Genomic DNA, 26,884 nt, shown 5'->3' with positions numbered 1-26,884 from the left:
GAGCAGGTACAGTGGCTCACACCTGTAATCCTAGCTACTCAGGAGACTGAGATCAGAGGATCAAGGTTCAAAGCTAGCCCCGAGCACAAAAGGACTTGAGACTCTTATCTCCAATTAACCTCTACAAAGCGGGAAGTGGGGTTTTGGCTCAAGGGTAGGGTGGTGGCCTTGAGCTGAAGAGCTCAGGGACAGCAACCAGGCCAAGTTCAAGCCTCATGACCCAAAGAAAGAAAGGAAGGAGGGAAAGAGGGAGGGAGGGAGGAAGGGAGGAAGGGAGAGAGGGAGAGAGAGGGAAGGAGGGAGAGAGGGGGGGAGAGAAAGAGAGAGAGGGGAAGAGAGGCAGAGAAGGGGGAGAGAGAGGGGGGGAGAGAGGCAGAGAAGGGGGAGAGAGGGGGGGGAGAGGGAGAGAGGGGGGGGAGAGGGAGAGAGAGAGGGGGAAAGATTGATTCAGCTATGGCCTAACAATGGAAGAAAACAAGTCACAAACCACTGTCCATTTTCTCCCCACTAAAACAGAAAACATAACTTGCAAGCTTTTGGGTTTCCCCTTTGTAAGCTTCAGTGTAAGTATTATTCTCCATTTTTTCCCTGCTTTCCTAAACATAGTTCAGGATGGTAGCATTTTATGGACCTAAATGGTCTAGAACATTCAAGCCAATAAAGCTCTGAACTTCAAGGCAGAAAAACTCTCCTTTTCCAGGCATGCTACACAGTATACTTAAAAAAAAAAAAAAAATTAAGCCCGTCAGGCTGGCTCACTCCTGTAATTCCCTTGAGCTAAAGAGCTTAGTGATAATGCCCAGGCCCAGAGTTCAAGTCCCACAGGCGACGACAAAAAAAAAAAAAAAAAAAAAAAGCCACTTTATAGAAATAGTTGGTAACACAAAATGGGCTTCTGATCTAAAAAACGGGCTTTTTTTTTTTTTTACTTAGAGCCACTTCCTTATACACCAGGAAGAACAAAAGCTGCCCAAGGTGTAATGAATGAAGAGAACCTCATTCAACAATGACCATTCCAGACCACAGCTCTACAGCCTAAAAGGCTGCCCCTTAATGACCCCGCTGATGGCTGTGTAGCTTGTAGTAAGTGGAGTTTCCCCAGTGTATTCAAACTGGTGCTGGTGGCTGGGGGAGTGGGGGCAGGGATAGAAGGGGTAGGAAGACATATCAAGTAAGAAAATGGCTGCATAAACACAATCCGCAAAATAAAGCACTTTTAGGAACTGGGAACCCAAAACAGCTTGAAGTTGGCAAAGAAATAACGCTAAACTTCCTTACCAGGCAATGGTGGCTCACGCCTGTAATCCTAGCTACTCAGGAGGTTGAGATCTGAGGATCGAGGTTCAAAGTCAAAGCCAGCCTGAGCATGAACATCCAGGAGACTCTTATACCAATTACACCCCCCCCCCCCCCCCGCCAGAAAACCGGAAGTGGTGCTGTGGCTCAAGGGGTAGGGCAGTAGTCTTGAGCTGAAGAGCTGAGGTACAGTGCCCAGGCAGACTTTAAGCCCCACAACCAACAGAGACACTGAGACACACACAACCACCACAAAACTTCCTTACTCTGAAGGAAAATTTCACCCACGTAAATAAAATGACTGCCAAGCGCTGAAATCCAAACCGTGTACTCATCGTCCTCTATCTTTTTGCCTCTGAAGATGCACTCCAAGTACTTTAGTGATACTGCAATAAATAGAGCTCCCGAAACTCCAGTATTCCTGCTTCAGACTTCATTCAGGTCAACACACACACAGACACGCACACATACCTACACAGAAAATTCAATAGGCTCTCATTTAAAACGAGCTACATAGTCTTAAGATTCAGCCCAAAAGATTTTCATCGTTTTTCTTTACCCATCTTCTAAGATAATACTGACTCCCTCAAATAAATACCAACATGAGAATGCTGAAATCCCCTCATCTGACATTTCTACAAAATCAGTTCTAAACAGCCTCTGAATAAAGGAAGACGAACATGCAATCGCAGAAAGTAGGGGGTCAACAGCTACACGACACGTGACAGTGATTAAGAGGTTATACGAAATTAATTCAAGCACCTACAGAGGCTCTCGACCACTTCGCACGGGGTCACAAAAGTTTTGCCACCCGGCCACCCGAAGAGGGTGAGCGACTTTCGAGCCATGGAAATTCTAAAGGTGTCCCCAAACAAAGGCGGCTTGGTGAAAAAGTGGCACCTAAACCCATCTGGGGTTTCCAAGCACACGTTCACACGGAGTAAGCGTAACTTCTTCAACTTTAAAAAAAAATAATAATAATAATAGCTATCTACGAGATCTGAGGACCGCAGGGAGAGGGGAAAGGGGAGAGGGGGGAAAGGAAAAATGTCCCCATGGAGAGCCGACAGTTTCTGGCCCAGCGCACGGCTGCAATGCATCCTGGGAGTCCTTCGGGCCGGTTCGGAGCTCGGGATCTTTTTAAGACGTAATTACAAACGGCGGCTGGAGGGGGGGGGTCTCTCGCCCCTAGGCCGTCGGACGAGTGTGCGGGGAGGGCGGGGGGGGGAGTAATGTGTTCCCCCCCCACCCCGCCATCGACTCTGGCCTCTCCCGACGCCCAGCCGCCCCTCCCGACCTCCGGCCCCCATCTGTCTTCACTCCCGGGCCTCGTGGCGCTGACCCGCGTCGGGCCCCCAAGTCCCTGGGCCGCCGGCGAGCCTGGAAGGACCGGGGTGGGCTCCGGCCTCGCCCGTCGGGTCTCCACCCGCGCGGATCGCGGGGGAGCCGCGGTCGGCGCCCCCCCTCCTCCCCACGTGCCGGCCAGTGTCGCCTCGCGTCCCTCCCGGCCCGCCCCGGGGTGGGGGGAGGGTGGGGGTCCCGCGCCCCGGCCCTTTACCCGCAGGGCCTCCGTGGTTGGGGGCCGCGGCGCCGGCCGAGGGTGGCGGCGGCTGGGCCGGGCCCCGCAGGAAGGACGGCACGAATTCGGCGGCGTGGACGTTGGGCACGAAGGGCTTGGCGTTGACGTTGAGTTGCCGGCTGAAGGCCGCGCTGAGGTTCTCACGCTGGGCCTCGGTCCCCGCCGCTAAGGAGCCGCCGCCGCCGCCGGCCCCGCATGGGCCCGGCCCGGGGGCCTCCATGTCCGCCTGGTCCCAGCAGTCAGGCGCCGAGTCGCTGCTGCTGCCGCTGCTCCCGCCGCCGCCGCCGCCGCCGCCGCTGCCGCCGCCGCCGCTGCCGGGATCCATGATCGGGGGGGCCGTGTGTGTGGCGGAGAGAGGGCGGGAAATGGAGGCGGGGGCGTCCCGCCGGGGAGGAGCAGGCCGCGAGGACCCAACCCAGACGGCGAGGCAGGAGGGCCGGCGGCCAGCCACGGAGTCCCCGGCGTCGCCGCGACAGAGTGCTCCAGTCCCGACTCCGCAACTCGCGACGACGGCGGCGGCGGCGGCGGCGACGACGACGACGGTGGCGGCCCAACCCTCCTCCTCGTGTGTGCGAGCCGATCTCCTCCCACCAAACCCCAACCACCGCCGCCGCCGGCCTCGCCGCTTAACCCCACGCCGGACGCGGATTGACCCCTCGCCGCCACCCGTACCTTCGCCCTGGTAGTTCCCGGCTCTGGCAGTCCCCGTTTCCGGCTACGAAGCGCTGCAGACCAGGGAACTACGAGTTCCGGCAATGCCTGCGCGACCCCGCTGCGGTTTTCCTGGGGGCCGACGGGAATCGGAGTTCCAGGTTGGGAGGTGGGGGGGGGGCGCGGGTGGTGTGCGGCGGGCGCAGCCGGAAGTGGCTCTGCTTCCCAGCAGGCTGCGCGAGGAGGCGGCGGGGGTGGCGGCGGCTCGCGGGTCCCCGCTTGTCACGGGGTGGGGGCGGGGCCGCCGCGACGGTCGGCCGAGCCCCCCCGGTGTCCCGGGCCGGGCCCACCGGAAGAAAGAGGGAGGAGTGGAGACGCAGGGCCGACCTAGCGTGGGAAAAAGAACCCTCTTCAGCCGGGTAGCTCCCCTCCCCCGCCTCGGACTCTTCCCCGGTTCCTCCCCTTCTCCCTCCAGGGCCCAGGCCGACGCCCAGCGTCTTCACTTTGATGGGTGCGTTTGGGGAACCGACCATAAAAACGTGGAGCCGCCTGGCCCCCCCCCCGCCCCCCGCTGCCCTTAACCGGGGTGACTCACACGCCGGCGGCCTAGTGAGCCCGAGCCGAGGCTTCTCCACCGCGCCGTCCGCCTCCGCCGGGAGCTCGGCCCTCCGCCCCGATGCATCCCGCAGCTCGGTTCAGAGCCGTCCGCATGGTCGGGCCAGGCGGTTTCCCCGAGCACCGGGCAGCGCACGCCTGTACCCCAGCTAACTCAGGAAAGGAGGCTGAGCTCGGCGGGTCCGGCTTCCAGCAGGAGACACCCCGTATTACGTTAATGATTTCTTTTTTTTCCTGAGATGTGCAGACCGTGGTAGGTACGCGTGGGGAAAAAATAAAACGAGCCATCAGAAAGTAATAGTTAAGGTTGGCCTTTCATGCTCACCGCACACAGAACTAGGAAAACCTGTTGTTCCGAGTGCCTGTTGAAGTTTTCCTACAACTGCACTCATGCGAAACCCAAGACAGAAAAACATGGTTGATTTTCTTTCTTTTTTTTTTTTCTTCCTGAGTCTAGACAGTGCAGCCAACCTGCCTGGAAATTACAGAGTGAGAGAGTGGGCCTGTAGAAAACGGATGTTTCCTAACTTCAGGTATCTTGAAGAAGATATCCTCTAACCAAACTTAACTCTGGATTTTGGTTTGAGCCCTCCGTACTGTAAAAGATAAAAGAGAACTGAGCCTGATGAACTAAGTCAAAAATAAACTCAAGAGCCTGGTAAGGTGGCTCACACCTCAGCGACTCAGGAGGTTCAGATCTGGAGATCACGGTTCAAAGCCAGCCCGGACACTAAAGTCGGAGAAACTCTTATCACCAGTTGACCACTAGAAAACCAGAAGTGGCACTGAGTTTCAAGTCTCAGTACTGCCCTCCCAAAAAAGAAAAGTTCATTAAGTTAAATCTTATACTACTGTGATTTATATTTGTTTAATACTAAGCTAGCACATTTTATGGGTTTCATTTTGCAATATTCAGGATTGAACTCATTTGAGCCATATACCTCCAGTGCTTTTTTGTGTTAGCTATTCTTTTTTTTTTTTTTGCCAATCCTGGAACTTGAACTCAGAACCTGAGCACTGTCCTTGGGCTTTCTCAAGGCTTCCTGAGCCACAGCATCACTTTTGGCTTTTTCTATGTATGTGGTACCAAGGAATTAAATCCGGGTCTTGCATGCTAGGCAAGCACTCTACCACTTGGTCAAACTCCTGGTCTCTTGTGTTAGCTATTCTTGAGGTAGAGTATCATTTTCTGCCTAGGAGAACCTGGTCTGCAGTCCTTCTACTTTTGCTTTTCTGAGTGGCTGGGGATGGTAGAAGTGTACCACTGAGGTCAGCCATTAATTGAGGTACAATCTCTCAAGCATTTTGCTCTGGCTAGCCTATATAATCTCTCAGTCTCTACAAATTGCTAAGACTGCAGAATTTTTTTTTTTTCTTTTTGTAGGTCATGAGGCTTGAACTGTGGACGTGGATGCTGTCCCTGAGCTCTTCAGCTCAAGGCTATTACACTACACTTTGAGCCACAGCCCCATTTCTCATTTTCTAGTGGTTAATTGGAGATAAGAGTCTCCCATTCCTTAGTGTCAGGCTGGCTTTGAACCTCAATCCTCAGATCTCAGCCTCCTGAGTAGCTAGAATTACAGGCATGAACCACTGTGACTGCCTTTCTTTTTGTCTTTATCTTTTAGTTGTACAATTCATGTAGTACTCAACAAAGTACTATATGAATATAATGAGTCAGGGACCAGGAGTTTGGCCTAGTGGTAGAGTGCTTGCATAGCATGCACAAAAATCCAGGTTTGATTCCAGGGTACCACATACATAGAAAAAGCTGGAAGTGGTGCTGTGGCTCAAGTGGTAGAGGAAAGCCCAAGGACAGTGTTCAGGTCCTGAGTTCAAGCCCCAGGACTGGCGAAATAAATAAAATGAATATATCGTTGTCCCCCATCCCTTGAGCTTTTTGTTTGCTTGCTTGTTTTTGTTTTATTCTTGAGACAGGATCCTGTTTTGCAGCACTGGCTGGTGGCAAACTCTTGATCCTTTTGCCCCAGCCTCTCTAGTACAGGGCTAACAGGCATGTGCCACTATACCTGGGTGCTGGGAAACACACATCATATTGAATTCGCAGTGTTTCTTTGTGTCTGGTGTTTTTTCCAGGTGCAAAAAGTGCTAAGACTGCTCCTTAGAAAAGTAGGTGATGTCATTAACTGTCTCATCTCCCAATTGGAGGATTATGGGTATTCAGGGAGGAATCTATTCCATTGGTTTCAAAATCTTTGGGCCAGCAGGAAGGTGTTAATTACTGTGTGAGCAACTTGAGGTCAGGGTCTTTACTTGGTCTCCTTTACATGTTAGGCATGTAAAAGGTGTCTAATGAAATGTTCAGTGGAATACACAGCCTTTTCCTACCCATTGGAGGGCTCTTGAAACAAAGGACTAATAACTAATAAGGGACAGTTTTTCCAAGGCCTCATTGCTATTCACTGGAATGTGAATTCACAAGGTTCCACGTAGCTATACTTGGCAAAGCTCCAATTATCCAAAGGACTGAACAATATCATGGCAAATAATCCTGTCTTCTTTCAATCTCAGGGTCTTCATGACTCCCTTCCCCTCTACCCAATAAACCCATATCAGATCCCTGAGACCTGAAGATCTCTCTCTCTTTCTCTCTCTCTCTCCCTCTCTCCCTCTCCCTCTCTCTCCCTCTCTCCCTCTCTCCCTCTCTCTCCCTCTCTCCCCCTCTCTCCCCCTCTCTCCCTCTCTCCCTCTCTTTCCCTCTCTCCCTCTCTTTCCCTCTCTCCCTCTCTCCCTCTCTCCCTCTCTTTCCCTCTCTCCCTCTCTCCCTCTCTCCCTCTCTCCCTCTCTCCCTCTCTCTCCCTCTCTCTCCCTCTCTCTCCCTCTCTCCCTCTCTCCCTCTCTCCCTCTCTCCCTCTCTCCCTCTCTCCCTCTCTCCCTCTCTTTCCCTCTCTCCCTCTCTCCCTCTCTCCCTCTCTCCCTCTCTTTCCCTCTCTCCCTCTCTCCCTCTCTCCCTCTCTCTCCCTCTCTCCCTCTCTCTCCCTCTCTCCCTCTCTCTCCCTCTCTCCCTCTCTCTCTCCCTCTCTCTCCCTCTCTCCCTCTCTCTCTCCCTCTCTCCCTCTCTTTCTTTCTGGGGGGATTGGACATGGGGCTTGAACTGTGGACTTGGGCACTGTCCCTGAGCTCTTCAGTTCAAGGCTACTACCCTACCCTTGGGCCTGGGTGTTGTCTGTGTGCTTTTCAGCTCAAGGCTACCACCCTACCACTTGAGCCACAGCCCCACTTCCTGTTTTGTAGTAATTAATTGGAGATAACTGTCTCACGTTTGTTCTTTGGTGCCCAGGCTGGCTTTGAAGCACAATCCTCAGATCTCAGCCTCCTGAGTAACTAGAAGATTACAGGGGTGAGCCACCGCGCCGGCTCTGACGATCTCCTTAAAATCAGCCAGGACAGACAAATCTGAAAGACCCTCCAGTTAACCAGCAAAAAAACTTGACTTGGTATTGTTCAAATGGTAAAGTGCCACAGCCATGAGCAACAAGTGAGATACACAAGCATACACATATGTGAATGAGGGCCATCTGTGATGAAAGAATTGACCCTGACAGGAGACTAGAGCTCAGAACTCCTGGTAATGATGTTGTTGCTATTAAACTGACATGTTGGGGACAGGCTTATAGGAGTTAGTGGGAACTTACCATCTTTATTTTTGTGGACTGATAGAATCAGACCATGCTTCAAATTTTGCATCTACAGAACAACTGAGGAGCTCAGTTTCCCTATCTGCATGGGCCCATTTGATGGCCATGTCTCAATTCCTCATTCCACTTGGCCCAATTTGCATGCTCAGCTGTCAATATTTTGTCCTCTACATCATCATCTTAAGTGGAAGGAGGGCCTCCTCCATGATGTCCCCTGGCAGAACAATAAAGCTAATCTTGCTTCTAGCAGGACAAATGTCTCATGATCGTGTAGCCCCACTTCCAGCTTTCTTTATGAGTAATTTCTTGGAAACAAGAGGCTCATGAACTTTTCCTGCCTGGGCTGGCTTCAAACTGCAATCCTCAGCCTCATAAGTACCTAGGATTACAGGCATGAGCCACCAGTACCCCGTGGAGACTTTTGTAAATACAGAGCACAAAAAGAGCCACAAACCTTCACATCCCAACCTTCCGTTCCAAAATGGCCAATTGTTGACATCTTAACACCTTGCTTCACATTGTAAGATCAGAAATAAGTCAGTTCCTGGCCAGGTGTGGTAGATGAGTATCTCTCATCTCTATCTCTATTGTGTATTCTACTTAATTAGGAAAATGGAAGGATACTGAAAAAAGGAAAATATGTGCTTACTTACTATAATGTCCAATCTTAAATTTTAGTAATCTTCCTTTATTATATCTTACATTCTTAGAATTTATAACTTGAGTTTCTTAGAAACCAATTATCTTTAATAGACATAGATGAAGCACATTTGAGAACTACTAATTGTATTCTTTTTATTATTTTTTTTGGGGGGGGAGTGTTCCTGAGGCTTGAACTAAGGGCCTAGGTGCTATACCTGAGCTGCTTTTGCTCAAGACTAACACTCTACCTCTTGATCCGCAGCTTGTGGTGGTAGTTTTTTTTTAGTGATTTATTAGAGAAAATAAACTTCAAACTGCATTCCTCAGTTCTCAGCCTCCTGAGTAGTTAGGATTACAGGTGTGAGTTACCAGGACCAGGCTTTAAATTTTTTTTCAAATTTTTTTGGTTGGTGCTTTCTTTCAGAAGATATTTAGGGCCAAAAAACTCATCTTTAGGAAATTTTATTTTCCAAGCTTGAGTTTTATTAGATGCTTTCTTTGAGATATTTGCCCAAGCATTACTGCAAGGTTAGAGGCATGATTAGCCATTCTAGCCTACTGAGGAATAGGAGCCTTCTATCTGCCTATTAATACAGTGCTTACTCTTAGCTGCTGCCTTAACCTTCCAAATCTAGTCTGCAGAGTTAGAGGTCAAGTGCAAGTTCAGGAAAATAAGAAAGAACATCTCATTCTGCTGTTAGGAATGAGAATACTTTCCCCAGAAGCCCTCTTGGAGGGTCTCCTGCTACTCCCTCCACAAACCCACTCCATGTGATCTCACAAATCAGCTTAGAAGTACACTGCATCTTGATCAAAGTCACCCTTTCTATCAACTCTTTTCCATTAGCACACATTAATCGTATAAAGGAGGTTCATAGTGATAATTACGACATGCACACAGTGTACTTTGATCCTCCCCTCCCATATTGCTCCTTGCTAAGCAGGACTGTTCCCCACCCACACTCCCCCCCAAAAAGTGCTGAGGTCAAACCCAGAGCTGTACACATACTAGGCAAATAATTCTACATAAAGCTAAGCGAAGAACAACTGGCTAGCACAAATGATCAGGGCAGAACAGTAGATATTGGAGACTGCACTACCGCGTCCAACATTTCTCAGCAGGGAGATACTCAGTCTTCCACTGGGCTTTTGTTGTAGCTATGGGTAGTCAGCTCTGAGCTATTCCTCGAAGTCTGGAACCTGAGCAATAGTCACCTGGATAACTAAAATGGACAAAGAAAAAAAATTCTGCTTGATTTTTCTAACTCAGAATCAACAAAATACTGTGGTAAACTGATCAGTTTTGTATTTTGGATTTATTTTCTGCTTTTATGATTTTGTGGTTTTGTTTTTTTTGTGTGTGTGTGTGTGTAGTACTGGGTATTGAACTCAAGGCTTCATGCTTGCTAGCAGACATTCTATCACCTGAACCAAGCCTCCAATCCTTTTTGCCTTGGCCAGTTTTTCAGATAGGATCTCCATTTCTGTACAGGCCACTGTGGATTGCGATCATTCTACTTGTGCTTCCCCTCTGCTAGAATAATAGGAAACCATTGATTGAGGTGGGGTTTCTTAACATTTTTAAATACCTGGCTGATCTCTCACCCTGGTGCACTGATTATTGCTTCCAAGAAGCTAGGATTACAGGCTTGAGCCATCACAGCCAGCTGGTTTGTTTGTTTGTAACAACATCAAGCCATACAATTCTCCGTTTGAAGTATGTAATTCAGCTTGGCATGATAATACACAACTGTAATCCCAGCAGAGAAGCTGAAACAGAAGGATTGTGAGTTCCAGGTCAGCCTTGACTACATAGGAAGACTCTCAAAAACAATCATAGAGCTGGTCGCTGGCTCATTCCTGTTAATTCTAGCTACTCACTAGGATGAGATCTGAGGATCAAGGTTCAAAACCAGCCCAAGCACAAAAGGCCGTGAGACTCTTATCTCCAACTAACCAGTTGTTCTTCACTTAGCCTTATGTAGAATTATTTGCCTTGTTTTCTGGGACAGCGCCTAGGCCCAGAGTTCAAGCCCCATGACCAGCAACCACAACAAAAAAAAGTAAAAAAAAAAAAAATCACAATACATACAATTCACTGTGTAGCCATTAACAAATTTCATGTTGTTTTAAATCTGGATCAGCAGAGATGCAGTATGGAAGGAAGTGACCCAAACAACAAATAGCAGGAGAAAAAAATTAGGAAAAAAGAGTTTTATGATTTATTTTTATTTGTTTGTTTGAATTCAGGACTAGGCACTTGCTAGACAGGTACCCTTACTGCTAAGCCATGCTTCCATCTCTGGTTTTTGCTGGCTACTTTTGTAGTTGAGTCTTGGTTTCAGCAAGGGCACACTCAGTGTGTGACCTATGTCAAGGGTAGCTTCCTGGTAGCTAGGATAATAAGTGTGTACCATCTTGTTCAAATCTCCATTGAGATGGGCTTTTTGGAACTTTTCTATCCCCCTCCCAACTAACTTTGAAATTTCCCACCTCTTTCTCCACAGTATTACAAGTATGGAGCCAATCAGAGTCCAGCTTTAAAGGAATCTTAATGAATCACAAAATACACAAAACACAGAGAAGAGTGTATTGTGCAAAGTTTTGTTTTTTAAGAAAAGGACAGACTAGGGCCGGGAGTTTGGCCTAGTGGTTAAAAGTGCTTGACTAGCATGCATGAAGACCCGGGTTCGATTCCTCGGTACCACATACATAGAAAAAAAGCCAGGAGTGGTGCTGAGGCTCAAGTGGTAGAGCTCTAGCCTTGAGAAAATCCAAGGACAGTGCTCAGGCCCTGAGCTCAAGCCCAGAACTGGCAAAGAAAAAAGAAAAGGACAGACTGGCTGACAAGTAGACATGAAGCCTCTGCTTTTGGCTGGCAGCTGGTAAAATCACAGTGACCTAGAGATAGGGGCTGTGTGAGACTGGCCTCCCCAATCCTATGTGTGAACCTCTATTGGCAATGAATTGCTATGAAAACCAGTTGTTCAGGTTTTCCTGGCAATCAGAGTAAATCTACACACACACACACACACACCCCTCTCCCCTTTGCAGATTTGTTCTTCAGCCCAGGTAGCTTAAGAACATGGCATATCACAGAATTGTGGAGATATCATTCTCTCTCCCTTCACGGCTTATTGCTGTGATATAGAATGGGGACTTCAGGACCCTGATGAGCTGTGCCCAGTCCTGCTGCTGTATTGGCAGGGCTCAGCTCTTACAAGGTATCTAAATGCCAGTCACCAGATGGCACTACCTAAATTGACAACTGGGAGCCTACAAGCAGCTGTCATGCTACTAAGGCAGCCTGACTCTCATGAAAAGTTGATTCCTGCTGTAAAAGCCAGGGGTCTAAGTTGGGCTTGGTGGCTCAGGCCTGTAATCCTAGCTATTCAGGAGACTGAGATCTGATGATCGAGGTTCAAAGCCAGTCTGGGTACTAAAAAGTCCGTGAGACTCATATCCAGTTAATCACCAAAAAACTGGAAATGGCGCTGTGGCTCATGGGGTAGGGCAATAGCCTTGAGCTGAAAGCTCAGAGACAGCACTCAGGCCCAGAGTTCAAATCCTATGACCGACAAAAAAAAAGGCAGGGGTCTATCACTTCTGAAAGCTATTTGAAATCCTTTGTTTTGTTTATGCCAATTCTGGGGCTTGAACACAGGACCTAGATGCTGTCCCTTAGCTTGTTCTACCAAGATTGGCAGTCTGCCACCCAAGCCACAGCTCCACTTCTGGTTTTCTGGTGGCTAATTGAAGATAAAAAAAAATCTCATAGACTTTCCTGCCCAGACTGGCTTCAAACCATGATACTCAAATCTCAGCCTCTTAAGTAGCTAGGTTCACAGTTGTGAGACACAGATGCACAGTTGTTTCTGTCTTTTTACCATTGTGACAAATGCAGCTAGTAAGAGGAGACATGTTCTACCACTTTATTATGCCATACTTTATTCTTTTTTTAGGCTTTCAGTTAGAATCTTTTAGATAGAATCTTGTATCTTTGACCCAGGGTCAGCCTTAGCCCATGACTTTCCCCCTCTCTGCCTCCTTCTAGGCTGCCTACCCAACTTAATGCTTTCTCTTTAAGTTGGTACTTTCTGTCATCAAATAAATTTAACAAGAAATGATTACTACAAGAAATAGGAGCAAGGCCTGGAGTTTGGCCTAGTGGTAGAGCACTTGCCTAGCATGCATGAAGACCCAGATTCGATTCCTCGGTACCAAATATATAGAAAAAAGCCAGAAGTGGTGCTGAAGCTCAAGTGGTAGAGCTCTAGCCTTGAAAAAGTCCACAGTGCTTAGGCCCTGAGCTCGAGCCCAGGAATTGCAAAAAAGAAAAAGAAAAAAGAAAAGAAAGAAAGGAAGAAAAAAGAAATAGGAACAAATATCCTTTACTATGCAAGGAAGGTACTTTAAAAAATATACATGCTAGCCAGGCACTATTACCAAGAGAAGTCCACTGTCTTTGTTCAAAATGGAGATTAGCAAGGTTTGGAGATGTGTTAAAGGTACAGTAGAATTCACACCAGCCTGTCTCTTAGCCCCAGTGGGGAGGATCATAAGATAATGGCAAAACCATTGTACCAGGATATTGATTCCGTGCTATTTAACACTAGGGGCCACACATCAACTTCACCTGTCTCTCCCAGCAGCAGCCTGGGGACCCCTGGTCCATGGCTTCAGGAAACACTAGCAGGCCTCTGTGGCCTGACACTCTGCTGAACTTCCCTTCAGAGTGACAGGTGGAGGAAAGTGAAAGTGTGTGTGTTGTGGAAAGTTGCAGAGGAGAATTTAAGGAGCCAGAAACACAATCCCTTGAACTGACCCGGGAGCGACTCACAAGGAGTCGGCCAGGATCCAGGGCAGCAGACAGGTGCTCTTTCTAGGGATAGATGCAACTTACAAGGTTGGGGCTTGGTGTGTCGCCAGGTCAATGGTAGAGCACTAGTTTAGCAGGCCAGTCACTGCGTTTTCGCCCCAGCACTTTGGTGACTGAAAGGAGGGAGGCAGACAAGGTGGAGAAGGGTGAAAACGCTGATAAAGGTCATCAGAGGGGATGGAAACTTATCTTGAGGGTGCAGTTCAGACCCTGGGAGTGCAGGCAGCAGCTCAGGAATAGAATGAAGCTGATGAGAAAAGTCAGCACAGTTTGCAATAGCTCTGTAACCCTAGCTGCTCAGGAGCCTAAGATCTGAAGACCATGTCTCCAAGCCAGCCCAGGTAAGAAAGTCCATGAGACTTTTAATTTTGGCTTGATCGTAGGGCTTGAATTCAAGGCCTACGCACTGTCCTTGAACTCTTTTGTTCCAGGATAGTGGTCACTTTGAACCACAGCTCCATTTCTAGTGTTCTGGTGGATAACTAGAGACAAGGGTCTCCTAGACTTTCCTGTCTGGGCTGGCTTTGAACTACGATCCTCAGATCTCTGTCTCATGAGTAGCTGGGATTACAGGTGTGAGCCACTAGCTCCTGGCCCATGAAAGTCTTATCTGTAATTAACCAGCAAAAAAGCCAGAAATGAGGCTGTGGTTCAAGTAGTAGAGTAGTAGCCTTGAGTAAAAAAGCTAAGAGACAAGCTGCTAGGTCCTGAGTTCAAGCCTCAAAACTACATAGAGTACACACACACACACACACACACACACACACACACACGTGCACTCAGGGTATCTAGCTGGGGGGAGTGATATAGTCTTTAAGTTACAGAGCCTGAGTGTGAAAAGTGATCTGGGAACATCAGATGCATTTGCTGTAAGAGACCCAAGGTATATCTGGGTTGCAATCAAGTGTCCTCTCACAGTGGTGACAGAGAGCTCAGGAGGTTGAGGGAAGAGCCGCACTGAGCAACTTGTGGCAGATGGGAGTTGCAGTGAGTAGGGAAGGCAGCCCTGTCCATCTTGCCTTTCTCTCTTTCCTGTAGGTGCCATCTTTAGTCATGTCTTCAGTTCCACTGTGGGAAGAATGATTATTAATGTTCAATACCAATATTACTATACATCAGTCTTGGGGCTGGGCACTGAGCAGCCTGTAGTGAGACAAAGACTCTGCTCTTGTGGGCTGGTGGCAATCGTGGAGAGATACGAGCGGGGACAGATTCGTGTATGTAAGGACACCCACGAGACTTAGGACAGGGGCCTGGGCTAAAGAAACGTGTCTGAATTTGGTTTGTCTGCTTCTTTCTAGTTTTTCAAGTGACTCTAGTTTCACTTCAGTCTCCTCACCTATAAATCAGAGAAACCTATAGCAACTATTTTACATGGCCACTTAACATAGGCCCTGGGATACCATGCGTTTCCCCACTCAAAACTATTCTAATCAGCAGAGCCGAAGGGTTCACAGCGGGAGGGGTCACTAATGGGCAGCCTGGAAGGCTTCCTGGAAGTGCTAGTGGTTTCTGTCTCCTTCCTTGCCTCCCTCCTTTCCTCCCTGTCTTCCGTTGTTTCCGTTCCTTTCTTCCTTCCTTGCTATAGGATCTTGTTATATAGCCCAGGCTGACCTAGAACTTGCAACCTCTTATTTCAGCCTCTTGAGTGCTGGGATTACAGTCATGTGCTCAGCTTAGTTTGGTGGTAGATTCTAAATTGAGGTTTAAAGTCCCTAGAGGAACCCCAGGGACTCCAGCCCATATATGCATACTGAAGCCAAAATTGAAGAATATGTATAACAGGCCTCTAATTTGGACTTAGGTCTCAGTAGATAAAACCCAAATGATGTCATTCATGATATATTTTTTTTTACAGCACCAAAACTAAGTTGTTTACGTGACCTTCCATGAGAGAAATTGAGAGAAAGATAAAAGCCACGTTTCCAAACAGGCCGATTTTAGTCAGAGAAAGAAAAGTAACTTGAAGTCAACCAATTGTAAAAACTGACCCTTTGGGGGGCCGGGAGTTTTGCCTAGTGGTACAGTGCTTGCCTAGCATGCATGAAGATCTGGGTTCGATTCCTTGGTACCATATACATAGAAAAAAGCCAGAAGTGGTGCTGAGGCTCAAGTGGTAGAGCTCTGTCCTTGAGAAAGTCAAGGACAGTGCTCAGGCCTTGCGCTCAAGCCCAGGACTGGCAAAATCAAAAACAAAAACAAAAAACTGGCCCTTTGCAGTCCCGAAGTTAAATCCAGTCTGGATTTGATCTCTACCCTGAGCTACACCATCAACCTGCCCAACCTACTGCTTTTAGTGGTATGTTGTTTGTTGGTTATTTCAACCCAAGATTAGCCCAATAGTTTTCACACCAACACTAAAAAAAAAAAAAAAAAAATCTCGGGAGTGAGTCGGAGAGGAAACCAAAGCTATAGACAGTTTCTTACATAAACATGCAAATCTTGAGGTTCAGCTCACCATTACAAAATAATCACCTTGTAAATATCTGTGGCAATAACTTTAATGCATCATTATTATCCAGCACTACAAATAAACAGAAGTTTTGAGCTATGTTATTAAGACAACAATCTTCATTTAGTCCCTTGCCATTCTCTATTTCAGAGGAGGGAGAAGCAGAAGGATCTCAAATTTGAGGTCAGCTCAGGCAAAATCCTTGATACGCTGTTGGGGGTAGAGGAAGAGAAAGAGAGAAGAAAGGAGAGAGAAGGAAGGAGGAGGAGGAGGGAGAGAGGGAAAGAGGGTGGGAAGGATAGAAAGAGGGAGAGCCAGGTGCCGTGGCTCATGCCTGTAATCTTAGCTACATAAGAGGCTGAGATCTGAGGATCTCGGTTCAAAGCCAGCCCAAGCACTGAAGTATGAGAGACTCTTATCTCCAATTAACCACTGGAAAACTGGAAGTGGCACGGAGGCTCCAGGGGTAGGATGGTAGCCTTGAGCTAAAGAGCTCAGATACAGTGCCCAGGCCTAGAGTTCAAGCCCCACGACTGACAAAACAAAAAAAAAGGAAAGAGACAGCGACAGAGAGACAGAGAGAGAGCAGACACGTAAGCCTAAATACTTAGGACTCACGAGCCATCACCACCAATAACATAATCATCACCATCATTTAAGGTCTCCGTTTCACTAATGAGCAAGAACGTGGGATATTTGGCTTTATCAACTTGACATATAACTCAACCTGATGATCTTGTTTCATCAACTTTGCCGCAAATGATATAATTTCATCTTTCTTTACCACTAAGCAATATTCCATAGTATGTATGTACCTTATTTTCTTCACCCATTCATGGTTGTTGGGCACTTCAGATTGCCTATTGTGAGTAGAGCAACCATAGGTATGAGTATTCAGGCATCTTTTAATTTTTTTTTATTTTTTGCTGGTCTTAGAGCTTGAACTCAAGGCCTGAACATTGTCCCCAAGCTTCTTTTGCTCAAGGCTAGGTATGTGACACTGAGAATTGAACCCAAGGCTTTATGCATGCTAGGCAAACACTCTACCATGAAACCACATTCCCAGCCACAGATGTCTTTTTTATATACTGATTGATCTACAGACATTTGGATATATTATGCAGAATTTATAATGCAGGTCTATTTTTAGTTTTTAGAGGAACTTTTGCACTGATTTTTTTCTTTCGTCAGTTGTGGGGCTTGAAATTAGGGCCTGGGTGCTATCACGAGCTCCTTTGGTCAAGGCTAATGCTCTACCACTTTGACCCACAGCTCCACTTTAGGTTTTCTGGTAGTTAATTGAGATAAGAGTTTCATGGATTTTCCTGCCAAGTCTGGCTTTGAATTGTGATCCTCAGCTCTCAATCTCCCTAGTAGCTAGGATCACAGATGAGAGCCACAACGGCCTGTTCTCCATAATGATGTTCACAGTTTACATCCCCATCAGCAATGTATGGGGGTTCCTTCCCCTGTCATTATTGCTGGAATGGCATGAGTCTTAGTGCAGGAGTGTGTGTGTGTGTGTGTGTGTGTGTGTGTGTGTGTGTGTGTGTGTGCATTTATTGTTTGTTCCGGTCCTAGCGTTTGAACTCAGAGCCTGAGTGATGTATTGAGCTTCTTTCTCAAGTCCGGTGCTCTACCACTTGAGAAACAATTCTAGTTCTGGATTTTTGGTGGTAAGTTTGGGGATAAGAGTTTCACAGATTTCCTGACAGGGTTGGCTTCAGACTAGCATCCTCAAAAACCTTTTTTCTTTTCCCTCTTTTCTTTTCTCTCCCCACCCCCAGCCTCTTTCTTTCTGCCAATCCTGGGGCTTGAACTCAGGGTCTGGGCACTGTCCTTGGACACTTGTTTTTTTTTTTTTCTCAAGGCTAGAACTCTGCCACTTGAGCCATGGCGCCACTTCCAGCTTTTTCTGTGTATGTGGTACAGAGGAACTGAACCCAGGGCTTTGTGCATGCTAGGCAATCACTGTACCACTAGGATACACTTCCCATCCCAAAAACAGCCTCCTGATTAGCTAAGATTACAGGTGTGAGCCAGTGGTTCGTGGCTTCTTACTATAGTTTCAATTTGTATTTCCTTTACAGCTAACAATGTTGAATATCTTGCATCTCTGCTAGCCATTTCTTCTGTGAATTATCTATTCAGTTTGCTTGCCCATTTATTAATTGAAGTATTTGTTTCAGTTTCTGAGCTCTTTATATGCTCTGGATATTAATCTTTTATCACTTAAACCCTGGTGAAGATTTTTGCCCACTTTCTGGGCTGTCTCTTAGTTCTAGTGATTGTCTCTTTGGTTGTTGATAAGCTTTTTAATTGGGTGCAGCCCCTTGTATCAAATCTTGCATCACAGTGCTTAGTGCCCCTTGGAGCAGGAGTGCCACTTAAACTGCTGCTGGTACCAAGAGAGAGAGGGGTGGCATATTAAATTAGTGCTCCAGAACACATTTGATGTCTTACCCTATAATTTAATTGCATCCTGTTTCTTTGGGCTTGAAATTGCCTTTGTCAGATTAGCCTGTTGGGTGTGTGTTAATCCTCTAGGCTGTTAGTAAACATTGCGAATGTTACTGAGGTAATAACAGCAGCAAACGAGACTGGGGGCAGGACCAGCTTCCTTCCCAGCCAGGCAATTAGAGTCTGGTGATAATTGCCTGGCAGAGACCAGCTGATTTCTAATTAGTAAAGCAGACAAATAATATTCACTGAAATTTCTGTTTGTTCAAAATAAATTGAATGATCCCTGAATTCAGTTTCTAATTAAGCATGTTTTTGGAAGACAGTAGTTTGGGTGGCAGTTTCTGATATTTTCTAGACAACTATATATACTCTTGTTTCTCAGTGTTTGGTTCTTTTCACGTCTTGGGTTTTGTGTCATTGGTTATACTCCAACCCTTTGAGTTCCAGTTACTATTATTATTATTATTATTATTATTATTATTATTATTATTATTGTGTTACTCATAGGGCTTGAATTCAGTGCCTAGGTCCTATCCTATAGCTTTTTTTTGCTTAAGGCTAGCACTCTACTCTGAAGCTACCACTCCACTTTAATTTTTTGATGATTAATTGTAGATAAGAGTCTCACAAGGCTTTCTTTTCCTGGCTGGCTTCAAACTGCAATCTTCATATCTCAGCCTAGGTAGAAAGGTTTACAAGAATGAGCTGGTAAGGAAACTAGGTAAATCTAGCTTTTTCTCTCAAGGTTGGTTGATGCTCTACTCTTAAGCCACAGTGCCTACTTTCTGCTGATTAATTGTAAGCCCACATGACAGGAATTTATTAATGGGCATTTGGACTATAACTATTTGTGCATACATTTTTGGGGTGTGTGTGTGTATGTAACTTGGGTTTGAATTTAGGGCCTCACATTTGCCAGGCAGGTGTTCCTACCTCTGAGCCAAAACTTCAGCCTTTTTTTTTTTTTGTGCTGGGCACCAGCTAGTTGTGTACCTGAGACCAAATCCTAAATTTTACTCCCCAAAGTAGCTAGGATGAAGGATCATACCAGGGCACCCAGCTCTAGGTTGAGAAAGTGTTTCATGAACTTTTCTGCCCAGGCCTGCCTCAAATAGTGGTTTTCTCAATTTCAGCTTCCCAAGTAGCTGGGATTAGAGGTATGAGCTAATGATGCTTAATTCCTTTATTTATTTATTTATTTATTTATTTATTTATTTATTTTTGCCAGTCCTGGGCTTGAGCTCATGGCTTGAGCACTGTCCTTGAGTTTTTTCAAGGCTAGAAATCTACCACTTAAGTTACAGCACCACTTTGGCTTTTTCTATGTATGTGGTACTGAGGAATCAAACCTGGATCTTCCTGTATGGTAGGCAAGCACCCTATCACTAGGCCAAACTCCCAGCCCAACTCCTATTTTTTTAAATAGTCATCCTAATGGGTCTGTAGTAGTTGCTCATTTTGTTTTAGATTTGCCTCTCTCTGATAGCTAATGATACAGAGCAACTCTTTTTTTTTATGTTCTTTCTTAGAGGAGCACCTTATTGGATTCTTTGCCTTAAAAAAAAATGCCTGTCCTGAAGTTTGAACTGAGGGCCTGAATGCTGTCCCTGAGCTTTTGTCTTCACGGCTAATACTCTACCACTTGAGCCACAGTTCCATTTCCAGTGTTTTGAGTGGTTAATTGAAGATGAGAGTTCTATAGAACTTTCCTGCCCTGACTTTGGACCACAAACCTCAGATGTCAGTCTCCTAAGTAGTGAGGATTACAGATGTGAGCGCGCCCAGCTCACAATCTCCTTCACAATACCTCATGGAAGCTACTGTACAATAGCAATTTACAGTGGGCACTCAGAAGCCAGATGGGCTGCATTTGAATGCCAGCTTAGTCGTATTTATATGGCCTTGACCATCCCCTCTGGTCCTCAGTGCTCACTAACCTTTTTCTGTTTTACTGTGGACACATCAGTGGTCTCGTCTTGTTTAATATACTGACCTTGCAGAATTGGTATCTCTACCCCATGCTGCAGGGAGGCTCAGGGGAGGTGAACGTGGTTGAAAGCGATGAAGCTGGCAGAAGCAGAGCCTGCTTCTCTCCAGACCTGTTTATCTCCAAGGTCTTCCTCAAATACTAATCTTCTCCCAGCCCACATCTGTTTCTTCTTTGCATTTCTGCTATGCAAATGTAAGTGTCATTAAGTGAGCTATGAGAAAGGAAATCAGAGATGAACCCAGATAATGAATTCATCAGCAGCTTATTCAGGCAGAAAAAATAAGATTCAGTGACCACACACACACACACACACGCACACACACACACACACACACACACACACCAGCTCAGCCTGCTCTGGGCTTGCTTTAGAGACCTAGGATCTTTAAATATAGTCCTTTAGCCTTGGTCTCAACACCTCATGGAATCATCAGGAAAACTGTGGAAGGGTGTATAGTGTAAGATTTCCATGTAGTTCCCTGGAGTGACATTGGGTGTCACATTTGAGTTGTCTGGAGAGTTGTCCCAGCATCAACAGCCTTCATCCTTCCCCCTCATTTTTTTTTTTTTTTTTGCTTGTTTTTCCAGTCATGGGGCTTGACCTCAGGACCTGGGCACTGTCCTTGAACACTTTTTGTTCAAGGCTAGCACTCTGCCACTTCCAGCACCATCCTTCCCCATCTTGCAGCTTGTCTGTTCCAGCTTAGCCTGAGAAATCTGGCTCTCACTTGCCCCAGAGAAGAGGGCTCCCTGAAGCTCTGTAAACCTCAACTGTGAAGATGGGCTCAGAGGCAGTGACTGAACGTGTCTGTTCTTCTGCAGAGGAGGGTGAGTTTATGATGCGAAGTTCCAACTTTGGAGTTCTTTCTTCCAGATTTACCAAGCTGGGAACAAGTTCAAAAAGATGTGTATTGTCCCTTCCTCCTCTCTCCTTTTCTCCCTCCCTCCCTATATCTTCCTCCCTGCTATGTCATAAATGCTTATGGAGGGGTGTGTGTGTGTGTATGCCAGTACTGGAGCTTGAAATCAGGGCCTGGGTGCTATCCTTGAGCTTTTTACCCCCCTCCTGCCCCCGCAAGGCTGATGCTCTACCACTTGAGCCAACAGATCCACTTCTGACTTTTTGCTGGTTCTTTGGGGATCACAGTCTCATAGACTTTCCTGCCCGGGGTGACTTTGAACCTTGATCCTCAGATATGAGCCTCTGGAATAGCTATGATTACAGATGTGAGCCACATGTGCCTGGATTGAGTACTTTTTATATGTTAGACATGGGATAGATACCAGAATAAAATAGAAAAGTTCTTTATTTTCCTGCAATTGCAGTCTGAATTTTTTTTTTTTAATTAACGTGGGGCTAGAACTCTGGGCTTGGGCACTGTCTCTGAGCTCTTCAGCTCAAGGCTAGCTTTCTACCATTTGAGCTACAGTACCTCTTCTAGTTTTCTGGTAGTTAATTCAAGATAAGAGTCTCACAGATTTTTTTTTTTTTTTTGTGCCCAGGCTGGCTTTGAACTGTGATGCTCTGATCTCAGCCTCTGGAGTAGCTAGGATTATAGGTGTGAGTCACCAGGGCCTGGCTCTGATTTTTTTTTTTTATTTGCATGTTCTCAGCACCTAGCACACTATCAATACTTAGTAGATGCTGTATAGACTTCCAGTTTTTTTTTTATGAAAATACTACCATGTCTATATTATATTTAAACCTGAGATAGAAATGAAGTCACATCATCCATACTTCATACATAGCATACCTTTGCATGTAGGAAAAAAAATCAATTTTCTGGGCAGGAGTTTGTCCTAGTGGTAGAGTGCTTGCCTAGCATGCCTGAAGACCAGGATTTGAGTCCTCCGTACCACATACATAGAAAAAAAGCTGAAAGTGGTGCTGTGGCTCAAGTGGCAGAGCACTAGCCTTGAGCAAAAGTGTCCAAGGACTGGCAAAAAAAAATCATTTTTCCCTTGTTTATATGGGCCCAAGTGCTATCAACTTCATTCCTTGTGGGTTTTTTAGTATCTGGTTGGGGTTGGGAATGGCTGACACAGTAAGAAGCTTCTGGTTCCTGTGATTCTGCTGAGTCCATTCCTTTGTGGCTTATTCAACCTCTCCCCTGTTGCTAGACTTAATGATATTTCTAGTATTTTAAACAATGTTGCAGTAACTGTTCACATCCTTTGTTTTTTATATCCTTTTTTATTTTTTAATATATTTTTATTGTAATTAATAGGATTACATGATATTTGCCAGATAAGTGGTGCCTTAATTCCCACACATTGATACCCTTTCACATGTCATGGTTCCCATTTCCCTTCCCTCCTCCCCCACCCCTCATCTTGTTTTCCCCTGTTCCCTATCCAATTTCAGATTATATCCTTTTTTTTTTTTTTTTTTTTTGCCAGTCCTGGGCTTGAGCTCAGGGCCTGAGCACTGTCCTTGAACTTTCTCAAGGCTAGAGCTCTACCACTTGAGCCTCAGCACCACTTCCAGTTTTTTCTATGTATGTGGTACCAAGGAATCGAACCCGGGTCTTCATGCATGCTAGGCAAGCACTCTGCCACTAGGCTAAACTCCCAGCCCCTATATCCTTTGTTTTTTGCTAACATAAGGAACTAACTTTAGACATGATAGTGAATGTCTATAATCCTAGCACTTGGTAGGTGGAGGCAGGAAAATGGAGAGTTCAAGGTCAGTCTGAGCTACAGAGCGAAACTCTGTCTCACAAAACTAACATATAAAAGAAGACAACTCAGATTTAGAGAGATGCACTGCTTGGAAAAGAGCCGGAATTGATTGTCCCCAGAACTTCTGGGAGAAAGCAACCCTGCTTTTACTCTTTGCTTCTAATAGGGCTGTCTGCCCCCCACCCCCACCCCTAGGCCCGCCAAAGAACTAATATCTGTGATTTTTAGGCCACAAAGTTGTGTTCACTTGCTACCTAGAAAACTAATAGTTGGTGATTATTTTGTTTGTTACAGTTTATTTTGTTTTGTTTTTGAGACAGGATCTATACAGCCCAAACTGACCTCAAACTGGAGGTCATTCTTGCTTCTGCCTCCTCAGTGCTGAGATTACATGTGTGTATCATCACCACTCCCGGCTGGCTTAAACCCATCTAGGATAAAGGCTACATGAGAGGAGTCCTGGGAAGAAAGGGAAAAGGACTAGAAAACACATGTTCCAGGTTGGCACAGTCAACAACTGTCAAAATGATGAAAACACCAGGTATGCCTCAGGTTTTGGTCAACTGAAGTTAGAAAAGCATGACTTTGAACATCCTCATGCCCACAAAAGAAATACATTCAATGGTAGGCTCACCTTTACATGAAAATCATGTCATTGTCACCAGAGATGGGATTTTATATATAGAAATATAGGAATTCATTTTAATCATAGATCAGTATTGCTGCTTTCTCTCTTCTCTTTCTCTTTCTCTCTCTCTCTCTCTTTTTTTTTTTTTTAGAAAAATCCTCTTGATCAGGAAAATGCAAAATAGCATTGAAGATGGTAACACATCTCGGAGCAAATCCCAGTTTTGAATGTGTGCAAATTATTCATGCACTCATAATTTTATTACAGCAATCAGGTTTGTGAAATTATGTGCAAGGTAAAAGGAATGTCTATTAGTTGGTGAAAGGGGCCCATAAATAAAAGGAATTGAAATATTGTAATTACCCTGAGCTCTCTCCCCAAAGCACTTCCAGTTGGTACAGTTGGCAGTTATTCTTGATTGGAAGGGCCTGATTGGTGGCAGTGGTTTTTTTTTTTTTTTGGTTGTTTTTTTTTCTTTATCTTTTGGTCATGCTCAGGATTAAATTCAGTGCTTTTCTACTTGAACCACATCTCTAATTACTTTTTTTGCCATTGAGTTGTTTTTCAGAGTACTTTGTTGAGACCTAAGCTTTCGCCCAGGCTGGCCTCTACCCCAATCCTATTATCTCTGATTCCTGAGCAGCCGAGACCACAGCCAGTAGTATGTTTGTTGGCCAATATGTATATTAGGGTTTTTGTAACTTTTTCCCAAGGTTGGCCTTATCACAAACCTATCTCCACCTTTAGAATGGCTGGGATTATAGGTGTGTAGCATCACACTTGTGCCAGTGGCAACTAACCTACATTTTTCTTTTTTGTTTTGTCATTGTGGGGTTTGAACTCTGGGCTCTTCTGCTCAAAGCTATTGCTCTACTACTTTGAGCCACAGTGCCACTTCTGGTTTACTTGGTGGTTAATTGCAAACAAGAATCTCACAGACATTTATGCCAGGCTGGCTTTGAACTGTGATTCTCAGATCTCACCCTACTGAGTAGCTAGGATTACAGGTGTGAGCTACCGTGTCCAGCTCTTCTTCTTTTTGTTCTGGTCCTGTAGCTTGATTTCAGGGTCTGGCATTCTTGTTTGGCTTTTTCTGTTCACAACTGGTGCGCTAACACTTTGAGTCAACTCTACTTCTGGCTTTTTGCTAATTAATTGAAGATAAGAGTCTTACAGACTTTTCTGCCCAGGCTGGCTTTTTGTTTTCTTTATCATTTTTTAATATATTTTTATTGTAATTAATAGAAGGGTTACATGATATTTGCCAGATAAATGTGCCTTAATTCCCACACATTGATACCCTTTCACATGTCATGGTCCCCATTTCCCTCCCCCCTCCCCCATCCCTCATCTTGTTTTCCCCCCGTCTTTTTTTTTTTTTATTGCCAGTCCTGGGCTTGAGCTCAGGGCCTGAACACTGTCCTTGGACTTTCTCAAGGCTAGAGCTCTTCCACTTGAGCCTAAGCAGCACTTCTGGCTTTTTTCTTATGTACATGGTACCAAGAAATTGAACCTAGGTCTTTGTGCAGGCTAGGCAAGCACTCTACTTAAACTCCTGACTCCTCTGCCTTTTCTTTTGGAGACAGGATCTTGCTATGTAGCCCAGGCCGGCTTTGAACTTTCAATCCTATGGGCTCTGCCTCCTCAGTGCTGGCCCACAGGTGTATTTTATATTCCAAGGTATACAGTACCACTCCTAAATTTAACACTATACTGGAAGAGTTTGTTGGTGACACTTCAGAGTTGGTGAGATCGAGTATCTATTGGAAAAATCTAGAATAATCTCAACTATCTTGTTAGGGCCCTTGTTTAAGATGAAGCAGAAAACACCACCATGCAGAGAAGGAGGGATTGATGTATATAAAGCCCCACTGCCAGGAACCTTGGCCACTGCTGCCACCAAGAGTTCAGATGAATAAATATACCTATGAAACTTCCCTCTTGGCCTCCATAGACCGAGATGCCTTAAAGGGGTGAGTCATCTTCACACTGGTGGCTCACACCTGTCATTCCCAGCTACTCACAAGGCTGAGATCTGAGGATTGCGGTTCAAAAGCAGCCTGGGCAGGAAAATCCATGAGTTTCTTATCTCCAATTAACCACCAGAAGACCAGAAGTATCACTGTGGCACAAAGTGGTAGAGCACTAACCTTGAGCTGAAGAGCTCAGGAGCAGCACCCAGGCCCAGAGTTCAAGTCCCATGACTCCCCGCCCCCACCAAAAAAAAAAAGTTCTCATGTGAAAATTTGCCCATAAGTTTAGTAATTCTGAAAAAAAATCATGTAGTTGGATAAATTTTTTCTTATAAAACAAGCTATGGTTAAAACATAAATGGAGTCACTTTTGTCATGGTGGGACCAAGGAATGACAACAACTGAAGTTGGAAATTTATATGGAAAAATCTCATGCATGTACGCTTGATAATAAGAACTCTTCAGAGTAGAACACAACTTCATGCCACAACTTGGCATGAAGGCTGGTTGCACTTTACATGGAACTTATTTCTAAGAGGACAGCTTCCACTCTGGACTGGCAGCATGTTTGTTATTCATTTTCTTTCTGGAGAGGATCTTGTTATATATTCCAAACTAGCCTGGAACTTGAACCTCCTGCTGCAGTCTTCTGAGTGCTAGGATTACAGGCATGTACTACCATACTCAGCTATTATTAATATTTTGGCTCAGGGATTATTGTTTCAAAATACATATGTAATTTTTCTTAATTTAGCCTTAAAAAAATCTTTTTTTTTTTTGCCAGTCCTGGGCTTGAGCTCAGGGCCTGAGCACTGTCCTTGGACTTTCTCAAGGCTAGAGCTCTACCACTTGAGCCTCAGCACCACTTCCAGCTTTTTCTATGTATGTGGTACCATGGAATCGAATCCAGGTCTTCGTGCATGCTAGGCAAGCACTTTAACCACTAGGCCAAACTCCTGGCCCTAGCCTTAAAAAAAAATCTTTCCTGAGTTTCACCCTTTTTGGATACATAGCTCACTCTGTCACCTGTTGGGAAATCAATACCTTCTTTCTTGGGGGATTTCCAGTTACTCCAGTGGCTTTGCAAGGCTTCGTTTCTTCAAGAGGCTGTGATAACTGACAGCTAATGCTTAGGGTTAGCTTGGGTGCAAACCACATCTAAACCATGGCCCAGGGGAAGGAGGAAGAGTAGACAGCTGCTCTGGAGATCATTTTCCTACCTAGATTATTTCCTTTCTCTTTCTAGAGGCAGTGGCACTTGATCGCTTGCAAACGGAGTCTAGACGGAGCCCAGGTTGGTTGGTTAGGAACAGACTCTGTCTACAGAAACAGAACAGGGCCTGCTATGCATGCTGTGAATACCTTGTATTGTTTG

The 26,884-nt window shown here is 45.7% G+C and overlaps 1 protein-coding gene and 1 long non-coding RNA gene across 6 annotated transcripts in view; one reads left to right on the top strand and one right to left on the bottom strand.

Annotated features, from left to right (window-relative positions):
* Gspt1 (G1 to S phase transition 1) overlaps positions 1–3,633 on the bottom strand; it is a 35,628-nt gene extending 31,995 nt beyond the window's left edge. The window contains exon 1 of one of the 2 annotated variants that reach the window (XM_090324684.1): positions 3,548–3,633. Coding sequence is in view for 1 of the 2 variants with exons in the window: in XM_090324683.1 (XP_090180809.1) it covers positions 2,855–3,200 (346 nt within the window). In the remaining variant the exon portion in view is untranslated. Of the gene's footprint in view, positions 1–2,854; positions 3,375–3,547 lie in introns of those variants that run through there. The other variant, XM_090324683.1, reaches the window with a different exon arrangement.
* On the top strand, positions 3,421–26,802 carry LOC150042178 (uncharacterized). Of its 4 annotated transcripts, none has more exons than XR_016533630.1 (5): positions 3,421–3,687; positions 4,599–4,799; positions 20,915–21,054; positions 23,229–23,301; positions 26,756–26,802. It is a non-coding gene; the product is annotated as an uncharacterized LOC150042178 (long non-coding RNA). The 4 variants fall into 4 exon arrangements; XR_016533631.1 differs by lacking the exon at positions 3,421–3,687 and adding an exon at positions 3,868–4,037; XR_016533633.1 differs by lacking the exon at positions 4,599–4,799.
* Positions 26,803–26,884: the final 82 nt, after the last annotated feature.

This window comes from Megascapheus bottae, chromosome 36 (assembly GCF_031878675.1).
Source record: "Megascapheus bottae isolate mThoBot1 chromosome 36, mThoBot2.hap1, whole genome shotgun sequence".
In the NCBI taxonomy this organism is placed as follows: Eukaryota; Metazoa; Chordata; class Mammalia; order Rodentia; family Geomyidae; genus Megascapheus; species Megascapheus bottae.
Note: the sequence above shows the minus strand (reverse complement) of the source record. Positions and strands in the feature narration are given on the sequence as shown.